At 46.3% G+C, this 15,794-nt stretch overlaps 1 protein-coding gene across 2 annotated transcripts in view; it reads right to left on the bottom strand.

The window, feature by feature from the left end:
• Positions 1-1,611: 1,611 nt before the first annotated feature.
• The window catches only part of MTOR (mechanistic target of rapamycin kinase), a 116,198-nt gene continuing 102,015 nt past the window's right edge, over positions 1,612-15,794 (bottom strand). The window contains exons 46-58 of one of the 2 annotated variants that reach the window (XM_006196647.4): positions 15,464-15,638; positions 14,064-14,199; positions 13,299-13,446; positions 12,563-12,685; positions 10,792-10,874; positions 9,663-9,735; positions 9,261-9,335; positions 8,738-8,873; positions 8,005-8,070; positions 6,007-6,087; positions 5,649-5,729; positions 3,258-3,363; positions 1,612-2,576 (exon numbers count right to left, since the gene is read on the bottom strand). In XM_006196647.4, coding sequence (XP_006196709.2) covers positions 2,561-2,576; positions 3,258-3,363; positions 5,649-5,729; positions 6,007-6,087; positions 8,005-8,070; positions 8,738-8,873; positions 9,261-9,335; positions 9,663-9,735; positions 10,792-10,874; positions 12,563-12,685; positions 13,299-13,446; positions 14,064-14,199; positions 15,464-15,638 — 1,299 coding nt within the window. In that variant the 3' untranslated portion in view covers positions 1,612-2,560. The remainder of the gene's footprint in view (positions 2,577-3,257; positions 3,364-5,648; positions 5,730-6,006; positions 6,088-8,004; positions 8,071-8,737; positions 8,874-9,260; positions 9,336-9,662; positions 9,736-10,791; positions 10,875-12,562; positions 12,686-13,298; positions 13,447-14,063; positions 14,200-15,463; positions 15,639-15,794) is intronic. The other variant, XM_072975402.1, reaches the window with a different exon arrangement.

The raw sequence follows: 15,794 nt of genomic DNA, 5'->3' as shown, positions 1-15,794 counted from the left end.
TTAATAGACTGTCTTTAAAGGCTTCCATTAGCACCTTACCTTCCTCTGGTAAGTCATTTCAACAAAGTCAGAAGATTTTGCTTAGATGCAACTTAAAACCCATTGGATTCAGGGAACATCTTTTTTTGATTCTTCTTTTTTAAATATATTTTTGTTGAAGTATAGTCAGTTTACAATGTTGTGTCAATTTCTGGTGTACAGCACAATACTTCAGTCATATAGGAACATACATTTTCATATTCTCTTTCACTGTAAGTTACTACAAGATATTGAATATAGTTCCCTGTTCAGCGAGCATCTTAATTCCAAGGACAGTTATGTCCTAAGGAGTATGTCTTTACCACTGATGGCTCCCATTTTCCTGAGTCCATTCATTGCCATGCCCTTTATTTTTCATGAGTGGTAACATCGCTGGAATCGTTGATGGTTATTTCAGGTAGAACCCGATCCTATCCTATTTTGGGGAGCAAAATAGCTGATTTTAGGATTAAAATGGATAGGTATGAGGCTTCCCAGCTGTGAGGGTTCAAACTGTTGCATCACTATTGAGATTTAAATCCATCTTTGGCTTTAGTAGAGGAGTCCTCCAACAAATGTTTACAGAGCACCAGTGTGGGCCAGATTTGGTGGATTTGGGGGATACAAATTCCCAAAAAATAATAGTTCCTGGCTTTAGAATCCTCATGGTCCCCCTAGCACTAGTTCTTTGGACAGCTGTTATAATGACTCAGTATTTCTCACTGGGTAGCTGTGGCGTACAAGAATTTAGAAAAAGAAACTTAGTTGGACAACTAAGAGCAATATTCTCTGGAAGAACCCTTGAGGCATGCTCTGCAGAGGAATCTCTGTGTAGTGCTAGCCAGCTCCACTCCAGTCCTCTTGTCTCCATTATCGCAACAGCCTTTTCCCTAGGCCTTGCAGCTTTTAATTGTCTTTCCACCTGTTTGAACCAGTTTCTCTTTAAAGCACTGCTCAAGTTCTGCTTCACTGTGTTAAAACTTTACAGGTTCAAACTCTGTGCCCTTGGACCGTGAGGCCGGCTGGTCTGGCCCAGCTTTACTTTCCAGGCTCCCTTGAGTTCCTATTGTTCTTTTTCCTATTATACCCTTTATTCCCCACTGGCCACTGAGCCAGACATGCTGAACTACGAGGTCCAACTGTGTGAGACTACTGTTTTGCATATAAAAAACTAATATGGTTGAAGTAATACTTGCCATTCCTGTGTGATATTGTGCTTTTACACCTCTTTTCTGCTGCGAATGTGCTCCCTTGCCTCATCTGACAAACTCCCACTCCTCCTTTAACACCCCAGGCACGTGTCCCCCTTTCTGTGAGGCTTTCCTGGCTGGCCCAGAGGAATCAGCGCCCCCACCTGGGGCTCACGCCCCGCACACGGCCTCTCAGCCCTCAGGTGGGTGGATTTCAGTCCCTGCACAGTGCTGCCGCCAGCTGGTCTGGCCTGTGAACACCCTGAGGACGGGGACGCGTAGTGTGGGTCCTTGTCCTGCGTGGTCCCTAGAGTGCAGTGTTAGTGACTGGTCAATGTTGAAGGAATAACTGCTTCTTTTATGAATTGACTAATAACTATCAATAAAAAGCCACTCATATACGTGGTTTTAAAATTCTGATGTCATTTATTGGCACAGAAATTTTCAGATACAACATGGTGTCTAGACATGGCTACACTTTATACTTTGTGCACTTAGTTAATATTTCTTTTGCTTCTAATTTCCAACATGTACTAGATCTTTCCTCTCTGTGTCAGCACCTCCAAGACACCATTCCCGAATTCCAAGCCCTGGCTCTAAACACAGAGCGATCAGACCTCACTGAAAGCATCCCAGAACCGTGCCGGCGAAGGCCAGCGTGGGCCTCGCCCCGCGCGGTGATCCCCTCTGTGCACCTGCTCAGCCGCGGCCGCCCAGCCAGCTGAAGAAACCCCCCTCTCCCAGTGGCTGGGCTCTTGGACTGAAGTGTGTAGTCGCAGCGGCGCGGGTGAGGCAGTGGACAGACCTCTCCCACCCATTTCGGCCTGGCTCGCAAAGGCTGTTGTTGCTGTCCGTGGACCAGTGAGGTAATGAGATGGGTGAAGGCAATGAAGCCAGCTTCCCCAGCTTCTTTGTAGTCCCGAATCCTGATTCGCGTCCTCCATGACCTGAGGCTTCCTGACTGCGCTGTGTTTGCTGTGTCAACGTTGAGAGGATCGCCTAGGCCCTTCTGTCAGCAGATGCTTATGAGTTCTTCTGTGAGTTCAGTCAAAACCCGTATTTCTAAAGTTATGGATCTTCTGTTCCCCCAAATCAATGGCTTGATTTCTGTAGTATTACTGTGTTTACTGTCCTGGGAACCAAATCAAGCCTTGTGTTTCTGACAATATATTCTTCAACAGCAGCTAGAAAGTTGGTTCAAACCAACTTTTAATATACAGTAGTTCTTTTCATTTACATTTCAAAATAATTAACAGAGCTGAACTTTCTGACCATGGTTTCAGTTTAGTGGAAGCGTGTACCAGAGGACAAAAGCCTCGAGAGAAATACTGTGGGCATGTCTGGGCCTCCGGTTACCAGAAAGGACACCTAAGAAGACAGAGGGAAAAGGAATATTTTAATAACTTGGGCTTCTTCAAAGCTGTACGCCGATACACTGAAAACAGAAAGTCCAAGGTCTGACAACCCCTGGGACGTTCCCTGAGCTCTCCCCCAACTAATTGAGCAGGACACACTCATCATTTCCAGTCAAGGCTGATGCCTGCTGCGGTCCCAGAAGGACACGTCCCCATCGCCCTGGCTCTCAAGTTTCTCCCTTCAAGCATGCCTCGGGCAATTAATCAAAGCAGACCCCGGAGTGGTCCTCGAGGTTACGATCCCCGATGATAAATTTGTCTTTTCATCTCCTTCTTTCTGTCACTGCACTGGCTTCTCTTCCTTTGCCCTTCCTGTTATCTCTGAATTGACAGTAAAAATCCAAAAGGAACACCTCCCCCTCAGATAAGCGGGCCTCACCTGTTCTTCTAAACCATTTTTAAATGTAATTTTAATTTGTTTTGGTGTCTGCCTTCCAAATACATATCCATATTTCTCCAGTTTCCCCTTTTCAGAACAAAAAGCACACACAGGGAATACAAACTTTTAGAGATTTGAAACATGATTTCCCTTTATGGATACCCTCCCTCAAATCTTTTTTTGCAACTCTGGGTTTGGGGCACAGGGTGGGGTCCCGACTGCTTATTTGAACAGATTCTTTGACAGGCCGCTTACCAGCCGATGTAGCACTGGCAGAGGTTTTCATGGGATGTTGCTTGTTTGATCAGCAGCTCAACTTGTGTTGGGACATCCAAGGTTTCATCGTGAGAGAAGTCCCGACCTAGGACATGAGAAACAAAAGCATCCAATTGGCACCTGGTTATCAGCTCCCTCCTTGTCCCCCATTTGGCTTCCTGTCTACGCAGCCCAAATCTGTTCCGCCTCATACGTGAATATGAAAGCTACACGACAGCTGGATTTTAAATTCTCCTCCATGTGACTTGAGTAAACACCAGTTTCCCAGTTTCCTTTTAACACGGACTTGGTTCAAAGAGGGTAAAATCCCGGTCGGCTGAGTTCAGGAGTGGCGGAGATCTGGCCGATGGAGTTATAAAGATTCCTTCTTCTATTCCAGAATCATCCTTAGTCGGGCAAGTTGTCAGGAACCCTGCCCGTCAATCCTACTAGCCTCCACTTTGAGCCGTTCCAGGCAGCTTGCTTTCATCATGTGTTCACAGTCTCCCACCTCACACAGGCACCCCGCGCTGCCTGGCCGGCGTATGCTGCTGCTTTGGCAATGTGCCTGCCCATCTCCACAAGGGCCATTTCCAGGCCTCTCCTCTCCTCTAATGTCCACACCACTCCTCTGGCTTCTCATCCTCACCAGATGCCCTCACCTCTCCCTTTACAGGTTAACTGACTCACTAAACACACAAGTTTGGATCCCTGCGTGTCGGGCGGTGTTTGAGGTGCTGATTTGTTCAACACAGGCTCCCTCTTCTTCCTTCTGGTGGACCCAAGAGCTGTCCCCCCTCCCGTTTAAGGCCAAGTTCAGCTGTACTTTGACCCCACTGCCTCCTGCTTTCTTAAGAGCCTTACAATGTCGACCATCCTGCCTCTCACTCGTGTCTGCAAACTCTCCCTCTCACGTTCTCACTTTTTGGTAAACACGCTGCACTCTCTTACTGAAGAGAAAAAGGCTCTCATAGGACTCTGCCCCTGCAGCTACACCCTCTCTCCTCCCTGCAAAGCACACCTGCTGAGTTTGGGAACTTGTCTCCATTCCACTGCTTCTCGCTCCATTCTCTTCAGTTGCTCTAGCCTGGCTGTCAGGCCAACCACAGCTCTCAGAAGGTCCCCAGTGACATGGGGCATCCTGATCCCTCCCCACACCTCATGCCCTTTGGATTTTATCTCCTAAAGATCTCTTGCATCCATCTCTGCTGCCACCCCTGTCTAGTCAACTGTCCAGCGCAGATGATGGTGGCAGCGGCTCCCCCCACCCCCCCCATTCTCCACACGCAGCCAGAGCCAGGCCCTCCTCCCTGCTCCCCACTCCACTGAAAACCCTTCAGTGGTTTCCCACTGCCCATAAGACAGGATAAACACGTAAGATCCGGCATGACCTGGCCCTGGCCCTCAGGGCACTGCGCTCCTCCCGCCTTGCTCTCTCTGGGGCAATTAAGACCAGCCTGCTTTCTGACCTTGTTTCTTGCTATACTCCCTCTTACCACAGGGCCTTTGCACAGGCTGCTTCCTCCTTTACCTAGAACAATCTGCCCTATTAATTCCTTCAGATTTTAGCTCATAGGTAGTTTGCTTAGAGAAGCTTTACCTGAATTCCTGAACCTAAACTCCCCTACTGGCATCAGAGCTCCAGTCTCTCTCTTTAGTTACGACAGTACTCCCTTTAAATACTAAGCCCCATAAAGGCAGGGAACCTGTCTGTTTTTACCAACACTGTTTCTTCAGCACCGAGCACTTGTAGGCACCCAATAAACCAACCTGCCTTGATGACAAAGCTGCCATGTCAGGCCCTAGTTAATGCTCAGTGCTGGGCCCCCCACGGCTCACTTGATCCTGCCTTCTGAAGGAGGCGTTCCTGTCATCTCCCAGACGAAGAGACAGAGGGCTGGGGGTCACAAAGGAAGCAGTGGAGAGGGGGTCTGTGGCTTCCCTGACTCCTACTCCCATGTCATGCCGTCTGGTCAATGTGACATGTTTCCTGTTCAAAAGTACACATTTCTCTGCATCCCTGCTCCTCACTCCATCACAGCTACCCGAGTAGAGATGGGAGATGAACCCCAAGTGGTCATATTTGCTCTAATACCAAGCCATGTTGATATAATTTTTTTTCTTGAATTTACATGACTTTGGACCCAACCGAACTTTACTTACCATTGTTAAAATGAGGTTAACAGCATTATTTAAAGGACATCTATTGATCACTGGATTAGAAAGAGAATCAGAGAGGGTCTTTAATTGACGGCCTCAGAGAAATGCTAGTATGCAGCCCAGGGAGTTTCGGCACCAACACCACTGGACGCTGGGCTGACCCCCCACTCAAGGAGAGAGAAGCCTCTCAGATTTCATGCTCCTTTTAAGTAAACACATACACACACTCACCAGTGAGCTTATCTCGAACCCTGTTAATAATCTGAATAGCTTTCTTATTTAGGGCCTCTGGTTTCACCAAACCGTCTCCAACTGGAACACACAAAAGCAGAAATAACAGTAAGACTGGACCATCACAGCAGGTTCAATGGACGCCTCTGTTTTTCTCAAATATTCACTTTTGTAAATGTTGAGTAATTCTTCCTCTTTGTCTATCTTTGTCCTCAGAATATAATGAGAAGTTCACAGAACTTCTCCTGCTCAAAGGCGGTTTTGTTGCTTCCTCTGACTGACCCCCCTCACGGTCCACGCAGCTGCTGTCTTCCTAATGACCTACTCACGGGTGCGAGTCCTCAGAGGCTGGACTTACTGAAAGAATGAATAGATTCTGGCACTGTGGTCCCCGTTTTCTTATGGGCTGGTTCCCCAAGTTCCACACCGTCCAAAATTTCTGGGAGGAAAAAAAAATCAAGTAGCAGAAAATTCAAACACCATGCCACTGTTCCAAGGTATTAGCTCTAATTCTTCATGGGCTGTATTCCCTTTAACACTTGCCCCACCCATCTCAAAGGGGAGAGGAGAGAGGAAGTGTTGCATTACTCGTCATGAATTGGAAAGTTTTTAATTCTGTCAAGCATGAATTTGTAAACAAACAGCATTAATAAAATGTTCTGACATACAGAACAGAATCATGAGTCAAAGATCTGGTAAGAAAACGTGTTTGTTTTGGCAAAACCTGGTAATAACATAAAGGAAACTAGCTTTCAGTGGGTCACACACAAGACGGAAGTATTATTCCTTGGAGGAACTTTATACATCAGTTCTGGAGAGAACAAGTCCACAGGCTTTAGGTGACCCTTCCCTGGCTGTCACCTTCAGAAGAGTCTAGGATCAGAATGATGGAGCTATTTACACATGGCCCCTGTACACCACAGGCCTTCACGATGATGCTAGTGATAGGAATACTTTTATTAATGACTTCCTGGAACTTAACTATGAAGCCACATAAAAACAGCCAGGTCCACCACCATCCGGTGCCACCAGAACAGACTGTCCTAACTCCCCTCTGCACGTCACAGGCAGCACGTGGGAGTCACCCAATAACGTGGTAATGAGGCAGACCCGGAGAGCTGAACCTGTACGTACCACACACTGCGGATGGGGCCGGTCATCTGCACACACTGTGGGTGGTTCAGGTATTCCTAAGTCCTGCCACAGTGGCCAGGGCAGAGTCCATGCTACTCATAGATGACACTCACCCAGGATCCCTATTTCCTGCCCAGACCACCCGTTTCCTTTGTACCTCTCCAGATTCCACCCATCCAGTCAGGCCCAGCTAAAAAGTCACCAGCCCAAGAGCTCCCTTAACTGCTGCAGCTCAGAGTGCTAACCCCTTTCTCTAAGTCCCACCACCCTCTGTCCCCGCCGAACCACACGGTCCTCGAGTGCGTGTGCAGTGTGCTGTCCTCTTACTGTTCCATATGGTCTTTGGTCAATTCCACATGGGGTTCTGGGCCCCTTCAGGGCATTCTCGGTGTGTCACATTCTTTTTGCACCTCTAAAGCATCATTTGGCTCAGCTAACTAACTAGCTCCATAAGTACTTGTAGAGAATATTTTACTTTTTTTTTTAATACTCCCACAGTATTTTCCAAAGCAGGAACCATGTAGGATGTTGTTAGATGTGGGGGTCAAAGGGCATGGCTGGGGGGAGGGCACGAGGGGAAGGGTAAATAAAGCTGAACAGCTTTACTCTAAGACCCCCAAGATCATTTAATACACAAAACCTGTTCTGGTTCTTGGAAGAGCATTATCTTCTTGGAACCCCGGTTGGGACCACATTGTTGGAAACAATGTTTCCTGTGGTTTCCTGGCTCCTCGGCAGCAGCACTTCTGCTGTTTCTGTCTTCCCATTTCTGAGCTACTAACATAGCGTTAGCAACAAGGTAACAGAGCCAGTAATCACCCTAATCCAGACACCCTTAAAGAGCGTGCTACATGTTGACTAATGTTCAGACGTACTTTTAATTGTGCTTTTATAGACAGATTAAGACTGGATAGTTGGATCAAAATGTCTGAGCTTTAGGTACCCACTCCATCCTGAGAGGCATTAAATAAAAAACATATATTAGGTGCTTGGTGCTCAGTAAATATTTCTAGATCAGGTTTTTTGAAATTAAAGGAGGACAGAATCTCTGCAAAACTGTCAGCGTTACGAACTCCTGGAAAACATGTTTCTCTCCCTCGTACTCAGGGTCTGTTACCGCTTTAAAGCAAGCCTCCTGACAGCAATCATGAAGCCCGCCCTGTTCTCGGAGCAGTCTGGACAAGAGGGGCAGGGTCTGCGGTCCCTCCCGGGACGCACCCACCTACTGACTGGCCAGCAGAGTAGGAATCTGTCCTCGTCCGAGATCGCTTGTTGCCTTTGGTATTTGCTAGGGGAAGAAATAAAGGGAGGATTAAAAAGTGCTTCTGACTTTGACCTGAAAGAGACTTGGTCGATGTATTTTCTTATAATTGTAAAAATATAATTTCCCCCAAAGCTATAACCCTTAAGAGAGAACCAAAGGCTCGTACTGTTTGGGGGTAAACGGGTGGGTGTTAGCGCAGGTATTCAATCCTGAGGGGCACTGTATATGGCTGAGCCGAATTTAGACAACATAAACCAGACAACAAGGCGAAAGTCTGATGATCACATTGGATCAGACGCCTCTTCTTAGTAAACTTCTTCTAAAGGGACAGGAAAAAAGAGCAGCCTGCGATATCGCTGACGCAAATCAAACTGTCTGCACCTCCTACCAAAATTCCATCCTGCTACTTAAAATGAAACCCAAACGAAAATCACTAGAGTGCTTAATTTATCCTAAAAAATAGTTTAATTAGCATCTAACTTGATGATTGCAGTGTTCTGTCTTAGTTAATAAAAATACTTGAAATTCATCTCCAGCCACCAGCGCTGCTTTGTGGAAATGCAGTGCAGCCGCTCAGTGACGTGCCTCAGGCTCCAGCCTGAGGGGGGCAGGTCAGTGAAAGGCAACGTGTCAGACAGTCCTAATTCGGGAGGCTGCGGGCTCCAGGCCCCCAGTACTTGCTCGCACTCACTGTCCATCAGCCTCCAGTTGAGCAAGGGGTCGTAGACAAAGGCTTCCAGCACGGCCATGACACTGTCCTTGTGCTCCCGAAGCACCTCCATCACCGTGTGGCACGTGATTCTGTAGTTGCCGTCCAGACCGGTGACCTGCAGAAGGGCCAGAGCCACGCACCACAGAAGTCACTGACACTGGCCCTTGAAGGCCTTACAGCCAAAAGTCAGACAGTCAAGGGGGCGTGTCACCCCCACTTAGGAAGAAGACAGAGGCTGTTACCGACGTATCAGGCTGGGAATGTCTTTGGAGCAAAGGGTCAGGTCAGAACTGTGATTCGTATGAAACATGGTCTGACGTAAAGAACGGTTAAGACTTTTAAAGACTGACCATTTCTAACACAATGGAAAATGCCTGGAAACGACTACAGAATAACCTGGGCATCTGAAGAACTGGAGACCTAAAGAGGCAGCCTGTCCTCATGGAGGGCGGTAACTGAAAGGGCCCCCTCCTAAAGCAGCTCGTTTCCAAGATCCACTCACCTCCATAGCATTGGTCAGCATTCTCGTTAGTCTAAATGGAATCTTCTCTGGGAATTTCTCCCTGGTCATAGCAACCTAAGGGTAATAAAGAGAAAAACTAAGTCCACCGGTAAGACTGCGTTCTTTAGCTGAAGCCAGATACAGGCTGTGTGAAGGAGGAGGGATTCCTCCACTCAAAGAAGGTGTATACACCGTGGCCTCTGCCCTAAGGGTTTGTTTTTTGGGTCCACTCGTAGTATCAGAAAGCATGGGTTTCATTTGCTAGATTGATTCTCTGTCACCTCAGTGGTGACACAGCGGTGAGATATTGCATTTTGGGCTTACGTCTGCCTAAACGGTCAGAGGGGAAAGCAGTCATCTGGGAAGGTGAGCTTTATGTGGTGTTCTAGAATGTGGGTTCACCTCAAAGCAGTCCCCAAAGTCAATGTGCAGGATCTTCCCGCTCAGCCGGTCCAGCATCAGGTTGGAGGGGTGCCTTTGAGGAACAGAAGAGAGACCGGGAGGGTCAAGAGAGCAGCGCAGATGAACAGAGGATCAGGTCTGCAATACTCTGGGCCCCGGGGTGGCAATGTACAGCGCTCAGGACAGATTAACCATGCCCCCCAGCCCCCTGCTTTGTAAATAAAATAGTTGTGACATATATCGAATGGCCAGCAAAGCCTGAAATATTTATTAACTGGACCTTTGGAGAAAAAGTTTCCTGCTCTAGGCCTCAAACGAGAATGTATCTGTGTGAGCCACAAGCTGTCCCATGATACCACGGCAAACTTCCTGAGGCCTTCGGTCATAGCATAAATGGTTTCTGGCAGTGCTGGCATCTCAGGGTCACGAGGCTCCATCTTTACTTCTTAGAACCTACTCCCTGAGCCCCTGAGTCAATCCAGGTTGGATCATCTGATTTTTGTCAACAGGCAAATTTGACAATTTTTTTTAAAATAAGAATTTATTACTTTTTTTTTTCTCTGCAGAAATTTTATTTGGCTTTTCAAGAATTTATTACTTTTGTGGGATAACTTTTTTTTTTACTCAAATAACTGCATGAGACACAGCCCTAGGAGAAAAACTGTAGACGTCAGAATACTAGTTGCATTTAAAAAAAAATTCTGAACATTCCTAAACCACTTTTTCAGTCAGAACATTTGGATGAAATTTATTATGCAGAAGTATTGGGAGGATCTACTTTGGTTGGTTTTAATTACAGTGATTACTTATCTTAGCATAGTGGTGATTGATAAATGTTTACTGAATCAGTAACATCAACTGGATTTAAAATGGCTTCTAATAGGTTAAACCAACCTATGGAGAAAGTAGAACCCTTGAACTATGTTTTTTCTTCTCTTTAGTCTGATATGCTGTTCTGTTGGCATGGATATAAATAGGGGACTAGGCTGATGCTGCAAAAGACGCCTAATACGCCTGTACAAAATACAAACATTTACCAAGTGGTCATAAGTCTCACTGGAAAACAAAATGAAACCATTCAAGAAAACTACAAGGGAGAAAGAAGACTGAAAGAAACAAATTCACTCACCTATCGCCCAGGCCCAAAATATACCCAACCATGGACATGACCGCTAAAGAGCGGGTATAATTGGTTCTTCGATCAAACCACACCTAGAACACAGAAGCACACATGAACGAACTTTCACTGGTTTCATCATAATTATACCCCATTTGGCTGTTTGCTTACAGTCCATCAATAACCAGTTAGAACATACAATGGAACAAAACTCCCATTCATAATTACAAAAATAATAAATTATGCTCAGAATTGGCTTAATTAGAAAAGAGCAGAACTTAGATGAATATTTTAAATAAAGTTTGCTTAGAAATATAAAGACTTGAGTAAATGACAATATCTGTCTAAGGATATCCACTTAAGAGTGAAAAGATGCAATATCCTCCCAGATTATTTAATATATTTAATGTATTTTCTTTTCTTTTTAAATGTATTTTCAATAAAAATTCAGTGGCACGTTTTTAGGAGAACTTGACAAAATGATCCCAAAATTTACCTGGAAAAAAAAAATGTGAAAATAGCCGATGAGAAGAGACCAGTATTAACAGTATGGTACTCGAGAAGCAACAGGCAGAAAGATCAATGACATACAGTTATAAAAAGAAATCCAAGGGCATATAAGAATTCAGTACATAATAAAAATGGACTCTTTTAAACAGTGGGGAAAGGATGGATTGGGTAATACTGTGACATTGGCTAATCATCTTAAAAAAATAAAATTTATACCCTAACCTTAAATTCCAAATTGGGTTAAGAATTTAAAAGTAAAAACAAATCTTACAATTAGTACAAGAAAATATATGTAAAAAGATGTAATCTTGAGGTGGAGAGAGCCTTTCTAGATATAAGCCAAAGGTAGAAATTTTAAAGAAAAGGATTAAAAATCTTTTAACTTCTAACATTTAAAAATGTTGTACACCAAAAGGCCTGAATTGTACAAATGTGGTGATACTTATGTAACTGACTGAAATTCAGGAGAAATTTATTGGGGCTTACAAGGAAAACTCAATTAAAAACGTAGATGATCAGGTTCCAGTGTTATTATAGGCTTAGACTGGGTAAGACTTTATAAGGAACTACTAAGTAATGTTTAGCTGATTATTCATTTGAAAATGCAAGTAATAAGGACATCACAACTATTTGTAAAATTAATGTGAAGACTAAAGACAATTTTGTGTGTTCCTAATTAAGAATTCGATTTAACCATTTACCATTTATATGATATAGTCAAACATTATTACTCCAGGCAAACAATGTATGGATTTTTAAAGATTTAGTAATTTTGTTATTTGATCAGGAAAAAAAAGTTGTACACCAAAAACAAAACAAAAATTTCAAACCAAGAAACATAGTATTAACAAAATTTAAAAACCAAATAAACAGGAGGGGGAGGCTATAGCTCAGTGGTGGAGTGCACGCTTAATTAGCATGCATGAGGTGCTGGGTTCAAGCCCCGGTAACTCCATTAAAAATGAATAAATAAATAAACCTAACCACCACTGCCCAGCACCAAAAAAAGGAAAAAAAAAGATAAATAGAAAACTTATAGTATACATGAAAAAGATTTAACAACCTTAATATATAAATCACTCAAATACTACGGTAAGTAACGGGAGAAGGTTAAACTACTGAACTACTTCTGCTGAGTTCCATGGCTCACCCATTTCGTTTCTGTTATAAAAGACGCCACACAATGCACAGCTAATCACACAAAGATGCACGCAAACAAACAAGAAAGCCACTCCTGACAAGAGTGGGTGTGCCAAGGGCCGGGGCGCCGTACCTCGGAGCTGGGGCTTTTCAGCCACAGCAGCTTGGCCAGGTCGTCCCCGGCTGTGTTGTTGACGGCGTGCTCGAACACCTCGACCTTCTGCATCAGGGTCAGGTGGTCGTAGTCCGGAGCCATCTGCAGCAGGACACAAGCGTTCTGAGAGCGCAGCCCGAGACAAGCAGCTTCACCCCAGGAAGAAGCAAGGCGCTGGGGGCCGGGCAGAGCTGGGCTCTAGTTCCACCACCACCGCCAGAGGGAGGGAAACGAGGAAGGGCAGCGGCCACACTAACCCGCTGACCGCGGGGAGGGCCGAGGCACGAGGGCAAACACTGCGCCTCGCCTCAGTGCAGGCCTGCTGGTGTGAATGAGCGGGCTGGAGGGTTCAGAATCTTGGGAACAAACAATTCTAGTTCTTTGACTTACACGTCTACTAGACATTATTTCCCCAAACGGCCAGCGCTCTGTATACGGCAGGCATTCAGCAGATACATGTTGCCTGATAAACCCAGTCTCACGGAGGGCGATGAAAGCCTAATTTCTGGGCTTTAGTGTCCTTCTGTTTCTCAGAAAAGGTTACTTGCTTTAGGACTCACATTGTTAAAACCTCTGTCAGCTAATTCCCTCAAACAGAACTGTCAACGATGGGCACGTACAGGAGAGCCAGAGATGCAGCTGTGCACGGAGTCCCTGACTTGTGAGCTTGGCCCCCGGGACAGTGAAGGGCTGGGCCTGGCAGCACATCACATACCCGCAGCATGATGCGATGCTCAATGTTGAGAAGGATCTTCTTTTTCTCCCGGTAGTCCCGGATGAGGGCGTGCAGCGTGTCGCAGTGGGGAACCCAGCCGATGAGCCCCGAGTTGGTTGATAAGGGAATGACAGCGTATCTCTGGATACTGGCACCCACAGGAAAGCAGCGTCATTGTACAGAAAGCAGAGGAGACCTCGGACCCACTCATGGTACGTGTGCACTGGTTTTAGCAAACCCACCTGCACAGGGCTGTTGTGAGGTGTGTAACGAGGGACCTTTCCCACAGGTCAAGGATAAAGCATCACACAGGGTCAGGGAGCTGATGGTACGAAGGCACCATCAACCTTCCCAACATGTCGAACAAACTCACTGCTTTGGGGGAACAATCTCGTGATTATCTCTAAGCCCAAAACAACCTCCCCACTTAATATTCGTGTTCTTAATAGCGAGAGGAGCAAGCGAAGACTGGGCCAGGAAGGGCCTGGCTAGGTCGTCTTCCCTCACTGTGGGGTAGAACACATCACATTTGTGGAACCTTCAGTCTAACGGCCACTAATTGTTCCTTTCTGAATCCTTTGGAGGTTATTAAGAGTGCTCTAAAAACATGGAGAATTTTTCTCTTTGTGTTTGGTACCTTGGCCGTTGATGATTTCCTGCCAGGTACATAATTTTATAACTTATTTGGTAAAGGTACATGGCTGCCTGGAAGAGGTGTAAGAAATCACCAGAGGATTTCTTAAATCAGCACGACATCCTGAATACCTGAGGTTTTTACGAAGAGACGTTGGGTCGTTGGCCAGGAGGGTGTTGACCAGGCCGAAGAGCTGCATGACTCGTTCGTCCTGCCGCAGGTCTTCGTGGCCCTTCAGGAGGAAAACAAACTCGTGCCCGTTGCTGCCTGTAAGGAATGGGGTGGGGGGGCAGTCAGCGGTCAGAGGGTCTCAATCCTGTTAGCTGGTGGACCACGACCATATTCACAAGAGTCGACAGCCATGTACTTTACCCAGTCACACCTCCCCCACAAAGCGCTCCCTAGAAGGGAAGAAAAGAATGGCCCTTCAATGAGATGGCATTCAAATTAAAAACAAAGAAAACATTTAAAAAGCTGGTTCTGCACAAAGATGGTCACTGTCCACGTTCCCCTCCCAACCCGCTCTCTGCCCTTCTCTGTCTTGCTCTGACCTGAGAAGCCTGACCTCTAGAGACCACATCCCTTGGGCTCCCTGGTGGGTGTGGCCAATGGGGACACTGGCAGGAGGTCAGAGGGAGGGACGAGGGAGAGGTTAGGGTACTTGCCAGGCTACGGTTCTAGAAGTCGCTACCTCCCTCTGTCTGGGCTACAGCTTCTAGGGGACGGACTCTCTCTCCAGGTTACAGTCCCCGATGGCTCCTTGCCCTCTCAGGTCTGGAAAGGTTCACACTATTGGCTCTCTTAACTCAGCTCACCCCTCCGGAAACAGTTCCTTCATTAAAGTCTTTTTAATTAAACACTGTCAAAACCTGACCATGTTTTAGTGTTAGAAGATGCCAGCCCATGGAGAGACAGCCGCCCGTGGACCGCCATTCACTGGTGCTGGTGAAAAGTCACTGCATTTAAGAAACACAAGCATTGCTGAGGGCGAGAGACCTCAGCGAGCCATCAGAGCACTCAGGCCTCCTGAAACTATCCTAGTATGCGACACTCCTCCTCGTTAGAATTCATTTCTACTTCAGTTGTTCATTTTACCCAACGATTTTCCACAAAAAGGGAATGTGAGAATAAACAAGATTATTCAAGAGCCCGGAAGCCCTTCCTTCGATGCAGCCTGTCACCTTCCGTGCCTGCGTCCGATGTCTCTTTGCCGGCCTCAGCAGTTCTCCCCCAGCTGCCCACCATGACCAGCTCTCCACATTGCAAGCGAGGTAATTCCCTCCCGCCTGTTCTTGTGCAGGACCACTATGCTTCACTTAAATAAGTCCAGCTATTTGAATAAAGTAGGAGTCCCAGGGAGGATGTAATAAGGAGAAATCCACTTGTCCTCTACTCCTCTCTCAATACACAGGAGATGGAGCACATATGAAAGGTTACTGGTGTGGACAGCAAGCAGTAGTTTCAGAAGAGGGGAGGGGTTCAGCCAGGGTGCGAGGGAGATGCAGGGGATGAAGCGGAGAGTGATCCTTACCCATAAGTGTCAACTTCCGGGGTCTCTGCTTGGATGTGATGACTTGCAAAGAAGGTGCGATGGACTGAATGCGGATGATGGGCTGGTTGGGGTCATACGTTCCTGGCACAGCCAGTTCAAGGTCCCGGCACATCAGAAGCTTTGGGGACACATACTGTAGCTCTAAGGATGTGAGCTGTGAATAATTACCGCAGGGGTTAGTCTTCTGCCTCCAGGGAGGAATTCACATGCCATCTAAGTATTCTTCAGTGGATTGCTAAGAGCGATGACTTGTCCCAAAGTCTCCAGGTAGGAGCGCGACCATGTGCTTGGGCATTAGTGTTAGACTGTT

The sequence above is a fragment of the Vicugna pacos genome, chromosome 13 (assembly GCF_048564905.1).
Source record: "Vicugna pacos chromosome 13, VicPac4, whole genome shotgun sequence".
NCBI classification, from domain to species: domain Eukaryota; kingdom Metazoa; phylum Chordata; class Mammalia; order Artiodactyla; family Camelidae; genus Vicugna; species Vicugna pacos.
Note: the sequence above shows the minus strand (reverse complement) of the source record. Positions and strands in the feature narration are given on the sequence as shown.